The sequence below is a fragment of the Ictidomys tridecemlineatus genome, chromosome 2 (assembly GCF_052094955.1).
Source record: "Ictidomys tridecemlineatus isolate mIctTri1 chromosome 2, mIctTri1.hap1, whole genome shotgun sequence".
NCBI classification, from domain to species: Eukaryota; Metazoa; Chordata; class Mammalia; order Rodentia; family Sciuridae; genus Ictidomys; species Ictidomys tridecemlineatus.
In genome coordinates this window covers 72,414,764-72,422,660 of record NC_135478.1, presented here as the reverse complement: position 1 = coordinate 72,422,660, position 7,897 = coordinate 72,414,764, and the positions used below count along the sequence as shown (strand labels likewise).

General features: G+C 54.2%; 1 protein-coding gene across 1 annotated transcript; it reads left to right on the top strand.

Annotated features, from left to right (window-relative positions):
- Positions 1 to 1,531: 1,531 nt before the first annotated feature.
- On the top strand, positions 1,532 to 7,084 carry LOC101971838 (RIMS-binding protein 3B). The gene has a single exon (XM_005334569.4). The coding sequence runs from the start codon at positions 1,692 to 1,694 to the stop codon at positions 6,606 to 6,608; it is 4,917 nt and encodes a 1,638-aa protein (XP_005334626.1). The 5' UTR covers positions 1,532 to 1,691; the 3' UTR covers positions 6,609 to 7,084.
- Positions 7,085 to 7,897: the final 813 nt, after the last annotated feature.

Here is a 7,897-nt window from a genome sequence, read left to right as displayed (position 1 = left end):
TCAGGGTTGATTTGGGAACTATAGTGTTCTATGGAGCTGTTCCAGCTGGAAGAGTCAAGGAAAGCTTCCAGGAGGAGGAAACTGCTATGCTAAAGCCAAAGTGAATAGTAGATGAGTGGAAAAAACAAGGGTTGAGTGGAGGGCTGGGGATGTGGCTCAAGCAGCAGCGCACTCGCCTGGCATGCGTGCGGCCCGGGTTCGATCTTCAGCACCACATACAAACAAAGATGTTGTGTCTGCCGAGAACTAAAAAATAAATATTAAAAATTCTCTCTCTCTCTCTCTCTCTCTTTAAAAAAAAAAAAAAGGTTGAGTGGAACCCACTATTTCAGATGACTCTTGATCTATTGGGGCTTAAAATTTCTCATTTGTAAAATGGCCACAGATGGTTTAAATAGATAATGTATGGCAAGCATGTTGAGCATAGAGCATAGCACATAGTAGGTACTTATTCTGTAGTGGTGGTGGTGTTACTTTTGTTTTGGGTAAGGTAGGCAACCCATGTAGAGAGAACCACACTTGCAAATGCCAGAGGCCTTTGAGCCAGGTCTGGATAAGGCTTGTGAAAGTCCAGACTAGGGCTGGGGAGGTGGCTCAAGCGGTAGCGCGCTCGCCTAGCATGCGTGCGGCCCGGGTTCGATCCTCAGCAGCACCATATACCAACAAAGATGTTGTGTCCGCCGAGAATTAAGAAAAAATAAATAAATGTTAAAATTCTCTCTCTCTCTCTGTCCCTCTCTCTCACTCTCTCTTAAAAAAAAAAAAAAAAAAGTCCAGACTAAGCCCTGAGTAGGAGAAATAGGCTTTTACGCAAACTTTGGAGCTGCCTATACCTGGGCCAATGAAGTCCCGGTGTCCCTCTAACTCTGGGAGGCTGGTGCTATGGCTATATGCATTGTGTTGAGGCTGGCAGATATGAAGCAACTTGCCATGATCACTTAGTCAAAAAATGGTGGGATCTAGAAAGAAACTCTGTTCTCTGGTGCTTCCTTCCTCCCTGAGCCCCAGAGAGATCAGACATTATCTGTCCTATGTCCATCATGGCAGCTTTGCCCAGCCTCAGTAAAATCCCTGCCTCAAAGTCCTCAGTTTCTTTGAGCGTAAAAAATGGACTCAAACTAAAATAAGTGAGCTAATTACCAGGATGCCTTTTTCTGTTCTGGGTTCTCTCACCTCATTGAACACAGAGGACATGGGTATTCAGAAAGATCAGGGAACTCTGTGAGATCACATGTCACACTGATCAAATAGTGTTGCATTATTAGTCCATTTAACAAATGACAGCATGGAAGTTCAGGAAGCTGAAACCCTATTGGAATCCAATGACCACCAGCCCTAACAATCTGACTAAATGACCAAAGCTTTAGAAGGCCACACCAGGTGCTGCTGTCTCTTATGATGTGGCACAGGGACTTAGTTGGGCCAAAAGACACCCAGGGAATCTCAGTAGGCTCAGGCGTCCGTGTCAGGTCTCAGTCTCTGCCTAGGCAACCCGGAGAGGTGAACAACCCTTGAAGACACCCGCGGCAGGGGACTAGGGGAACCCATCCCGAAGCGGAAGGGGCGCGTGGAGTCCCACCAGAGTGCGCCGGAAGGGGCGCGTGGGGCGGTTGGCCGCGGCCGGGGCGGCAGCCGTTGGCGAGCTGTGGCCTCCCAGGCGAGGTCAGGCGTCTGGCCTGGCTGCGGCCACAATGACCAAGGACTCGCCCACCCCCTTGGGTGGCGGCCGCGCGTCGCCCAAGAAGCCAGGTAGCCCCGGCCCGGCGGCTGCAGTGCAGGAGGAACAGAGACGGGAGCTAGAGAAGTTGCGGGCTGAGCTGGAGGCGGAGCGCGCGCGGAGGTTGGCGGAACGACGGCGCTTCGCGTCCCAGGCGCGGCAGCTGCGGGAGGCCGCCGAGAGGGAGCGGCAGCAGCTGGCTGACCATCTGCGCTCCAAGTGGGAGGCACAGCGCTTCCGGGAGCTGCGGCAGCTGCAGGAGGACGTGCAGCGGCAGCGCGAGACCGAGATCCGGCAGCTGCTGCGCTGGAAGGAGGCCGAGTTGCGGCAGCTGCAGCAGCTGCTGCATCGCGAGCGTGATGGCGTGGTGCGCCAGGCCCGGGAGCTGCAGCGCCAGCTGGCCCAGGAGCTGGTGAACCGTGGCTACTGCAGCCGCGCGGGGGCGCCGGAGGTCTCTGCCGCGCAATGTCGCTGTCGCCTGCAGGACGTCCTGGCACAACTGCGCTGGGATACCGACAGCGAGCAGGCAGCGCGCATCCGTCACCTGCAGGCGGCGCTGGACATGGAGCGCCAGCTCTTCCTCAAGTACATCTTGGAACACTTCCGCTGGCAGCCCGCTTTGTCTGGACCCCCGGACTCCCAGGCAGTGAATCCCTCGGAAGAGCCGCTCCCTGGAACAGCAAGCAGTGCTCGTCTCACTCCAAAGCCCGACTGTCGTCTCGCATCCCTGGACGGCCTGAGCGCGCGCGATCGCATTCGCTCTCGTTCCCTGGATTTGGTGCCCGGTGTGTGCTCAAGCTCCGCAGATGGCCTGCTCCCAACGCGCGCCAGCTCCCTCGATTCCTTGGCAACAGAGCGTTCTTGCTCGCTGGACAGCACACTGAGTTTCCCCAAGGCCTCCGAAACTGAGGCGCGAGTCTCCTTGACAGATGCATCCATCAGGGGCTCCCTAAGTACCCCGCCGCCGCCACTGCTACCATCCCTGTCATTATCGGTACGTAGGAACCCTAGCGATCCCCGAGAAGAAATCTCCCGGAAGGAGCCCTGCGCTGCTCTGACGCCCTCACCACTGAGCTTGGACTACCAGGATCTGGTGAAGCAGAACTCGGAACTTGCTGAAACGCTGCGGGTGCTGGCACGCCGCTGCTCTGGACTACAAGAAGAGAACATACAGTTGCGTCGCTCACACTTCTCCGACGGGGCGGAGGAAAAGGTGAAGCGGCTCAAAGTGAAGCACGCGGAACTGACCGGACTCGCGAGGCGCCTGGAGGACCGGGCTCGAAAGCTTCAGGAGACCAACCTGAGAGCAATGAGCGCGCCTGTGCCGGGTGAGAGCCGCTCTGGCCTGGAGCTATGCCAGGCCTTTGCTCGCCAGCGTGCGCAGGATCTGTCAGAGCAAGCTAGCGCGCTGCTAGCCAAAGACAAGCAGATCGAAGAGCTGCAGCGCGAATGCCACCTGCTGCAAGCACGCGTCGCCACTGACCTTAATAGCGTCTCTGATCCTGGAGGAGGCGCCCCCTGCACGCAGTGGCTCAACATCAGCGACTTGGACCGGCTGCAACGTGAGTCCCAGCGGGAAGTGCTACGCCTGCAAAGGCAGTTGACGCTACAACAGGGCAAGAGCGACAAGCCAGCCGAGGCGGGCGGCCAGAGCGCACTCTGTGAAGATGCGCGACACCAGGTGCAAGCACTAGAGCGCGAGCTGGGCGCGCGGCGTAGGGAATGTGAGGAACTGGGTGCTCAGGCGGCGGCAGCACAGCGGCGCGGCGAGGAGACAGCAGCACAGCTGCAGACAGCACTGCGCAAGGGCGCCTGGCTGGCGGAGGAGAACGCGCGACTGCAGGCCCAGGCTGACTGGGTGAGGAAAGTGGCTGCAGAGAACAGCGACGTGCGCGAGCAGCTGGGCCGCGCGTGCCAGGAGCGCGACGCCGCAAACCTGCTGGCAGAGCAGCTGCTGCAACAGGCAGCACGCGAGCAAGACAGGCAGCAGCAGCTGCAGCACGACCTGCAGAAGGCCCTGAGTGACCTGCAGGATGCCCGGAAGGAGATGCAGGCGCTGCAGTGTTCCTCTGAACACCCTCCCGAACAGCTACGGGAGACCACCCAAACCCCAGAATCCCAAGGTAGGGGTAGTGGAAGGGCCAAGTTCAAGCCAGGGCCTGAAGACCATGCCTTGTCAGACCCCAGCAAACAGCTTCTTGTTTGTCTCTCCCAGCAGGAGAACCCAGTTCTTGGGGAACCATCCAGTGTGCCCCAAGTGTCAGATAGGGTCCCTGCCAGCCAGCTCCTGGACTCCAGGCCCCAGACCAAGAAAACCAGCTCCCATTCAAACTCCTCCTCCTCCTCAGAGGTGGAGTCCATGTGGGCCACAGTGCCATCTTGCCTTACTCTGGACATGGATACAGTCAGTGAGGTGGATGACCTAGAGCCAGACAGTGTGTCTCCTTCCCTGGAAGTGGGGTCCTCTGAGACTCCTGCAACTCCCAAGCTCAAAATCTTTTTGGCTAGGTATAGCTACAACCCCTTAGAGGGGCCCAATGAGCAACCTGATGGTGAGCTGCCCTTGACAGCTGGTGACTATGTATATATCTTTGGGGATATGGACGATGATGGCTTCTATGAAGGGGAGCTTGAGGATGGCCGGCGGGGACTAGTGCCCTCAAACTTGGTGGAACAGATTCCAGACAGTGACATCCTGGGCTGCCTGTCCTCCAAGTACCCTGACCTTGGCCCCACTGTACTGCCAGCTGGGCAGAGCAGAGTCTCAGAAGAAAATAGCTCATTATCTGGGGAAGCACAGGGATCAGTGGATAGAGTGCCATGCCAGCAGGGAAGGGTGGGCTCCAAGACAGAAGTGGCAGTAGAGATCTTGGAGTCTAAGACAAAAGCATGTTGGCTAGGCTCACCACATAGTGTGGGGGAGCAGGGCTTCTCCAGACCCCTTCTGGGGGCCAAAGGAGTGCTGTGTGTGGCTCCAATGCAACTACATCTGCAGAATGTCACAGCCACATCAGCTGAAATTGCCTGGGTCTGCAGCAGCAACAGACACCCTCATGTGGTATATCTCAATGACCAGGAACATGCCTTGACCCCTTCAGGTGTGAGCTGCTATACTTTCCAAGGCCTACATCCCAGCACACGATATCAGGTGCGGGTGGAGGTGCGTCTGCCTTGGGACTTGTTGCAGGAGCACTGGGAAACAATGTCCTCTACCATCATCTTCAATACCCCCTTAGCAGGACCCCCTGACCCTCCGCTAGATGTCCTGGTGGAGCACCACACCTTGCCAGGTTTCCTGGTGGTCAGTTGGCTTCCTGTGACCATTGACTCAGCTGGGTCCTCCAATGGGGTCCAGGTTACTGGTTATGCTGTGTACGCAGATGGGCTCAAGGTTGCAGAGGTCACTGATGCCACTGCTGGGAGCATCCTGCTGCAATTTTCCCAAATGCAGGTGCCCCTAACATGCCAGAAGGTCTCAGTGAGAACCATGTCACTTTATGGTGAGTCCATGGATTCAGTGCCAGCTCAGATCCCTGAGGACTACTTCACCTGCAACCCATTACCAGAGACTCCTTCATTTAGCTATACCTGTGGTGACCCATCCACCTATAGAGTCACCTTCCCTGTCTGCCATCAGAAGCTGGTACTGGCTTCTCCGAATACCAAAGCTGTCCCCCACACTCCTGGAAGTTGTGGGGAGCCTCAGACCAAGTCTTTAGAAGCATTCCCTGAAGAAGCCCCAAAAAGGCAGTCCCCAGTGTCCAACCTAAGCTCAGAAGGGACTGGCAACAAAGTCCAGGAACCCATAGAGACCTGGAAAAAATGCAGAAAGGATATGTCCTTTCAGAAGAATCCCCAGAACCACCACAGATTACCTGTACCCAGTGACCAGTCTGGGTTGAAAGAAAACCACTATGGGCACATGAATACCAGCAGAAGTCCTGTTCCAGGATTCAGCCATCCGCCCCCTGAGTGTGGACCCAGAAAAGAGCTAAGTCAGGAGAAGGCTGCCTTTGAAAAGACCCTTAGGCAAAAACAGAATACCCAAGTGTTCATACCTCCCCAACAGAGAACCTGCCAGCAATATGCAGCTGATTTCCATGACATCTTTGAGGAGGCGGCAGCATTGTGCTTGGATCCTTGGTGCACAAAAAATCAAGAGCAGAAAAAGAATTTGAGGCCTCACAGTAGGCGAGGTCAGGCTCTGGGGGATAAGAGAGAGTGCCAGCTCCTTGAGCCCAGTTCAGTGCTGTGTCCAACTCCATCCAGCAAAATCATTAAGATGTCCAGGGGTGGCCCCACACAGCTGGGGACAGAAGCCAATATTCCCGCCAGGGTCTTTGTGGCCCTCTTTGATTATAACCCTCTGACAATGTCTGCCAACCCTGAGGCAGCAGAGAAGGAACTGACCTTCCAGAAAGGGCAGTTGCTAAGAGTATGGGGCTGTCAGGACCCCCATGGTTTCTACCATGGTGAGTGCAATGGACAAGTGGGCAACATCCCTGGGCACCTTGTAGTGGAGGTAGAGGTGGGCACAGAGTGGACTGACAGGAGGTGGCATTTGCCAGCACAAGGGCACCTGCCCTCTGTGGGCCACCTTGCAGACTTTGAGAGGCTCACCAGGCCCCAAGGTTCCTTCCTCATACCCCAAGGGAACTCCAAGAGACCCACACTGTGGACTCCAAAGACCATGATGGCGGCCCTGGACTATGATCCCAGGAATAGAAGAGCAGGATGCCGGGGAAAAGGCAAGCTGGCACTGAGGGCTGGGGACATGATCACAGTGTATGGGCCTGTGGATGATAAAGGATTCTATTATGGTGAGTCAGGTGGCCATAGGGGCCTAGTCCCAGCCCACCTATTGGATGACTTGTCTATCCACAGAGAGTAAGCAAGGCTACCTGCTGGGGTGGTAGCCTCTGGCTTCCCACACCCCTCTGGATAAGAAGCAAGCATGAGCACCCTCATACAACACCCCTTCTTGCAGCCGCCTTAAGCAACATTTGCTCCAGGCACCATTGTGTTAAAACTGATGGCAGTCCCCAGGTGTCCCTTAACCTCTGGGAGAAGTTGAGCTTAATTGTTTCCAAAAGAAAATAAGCCAATTCCTGAGAGTTTGACTGTTTCAAAGTTGTCAAAAACTATAATATGTATTTGAAGAAGTGCCTTTTTCTGTGGTCAATATGTGTTGTCTTTAGCAGGTTAACATTATTCATCCATTGCCTTGTATGAAAGTCTTAAGAAAAGTCTGCATCTTAAAAAAAAAGAATCAGAATGTTATTTTTTTATTTTATGTTCAACCCCTCATTAAAATGTTCATAGAAAAAAAAAAGAATATTTTAGAAGTTAAAGAACAACCAAGGGAAATATGCACATGTCTCTTCTTCCCTGACCTGTCCAGTGGATCTGCAAGTGCTACAGAAATGTCTTCCTGGCCAGGGAAGAGTAGTTGCATTTTTACTCTTTAGGGTGGGCCCTGTTCGAGGCATGCTAGTTACAGAGGGTCCAGCCAGAAGCCAGAGCTAAGAAACAGGGCCCTGAAGGTTTTTCCTGGCTAGAACTTTCCCAAGGGGTCCCTATGCTGGGACTGTGTTGCTGGTGAACCCTTGTGAAGGTGGGGTCAATGTCTCTCAGTAGAGAGTCTGACTCTAGATTCTCCCTTTCCCAAAGTGCTTCATGAGAGATCCTCTTGGAAGTGCACTTTCTTAATTGCCCCTATTTTACATAAATGCCAACTGAGACTCAGGGGAGTCCCCCAATGGCTAAAGTCAGAAGGCTCAGAGCCACCTCCTCTTTACATGGTTTTCCAGGGTTCTCTCTCCAGGAGGATGAGGACAAAGGGTGGGTTTCATCCTTCCTTGCTTCTGTTTGATGCCACTTTGTTTCCCACCAATGCTATCAGAGAAAGGATGACAGTGTAGCCAGAAATGACTGGAAGTACTCTATTTTTTTTTTAATATCTTAGTTTTATTTATTTATTTGGTGCTGTGGATGGAACCCAACCACTAAGCTACAACTCAACCCTGACTGGGAGCACTCTTTTTTTTTAGTCCCCCCCGCCACCCCCCCGGTGGACACAATATCTTTGTTTGTATGTGGTGCTGAGGATCGAACCCAGGCCGCATGCATGCCAGGCAAGCACGCTACCGTTTGAGCCACATCCCCAGCCCTGGAAGCACT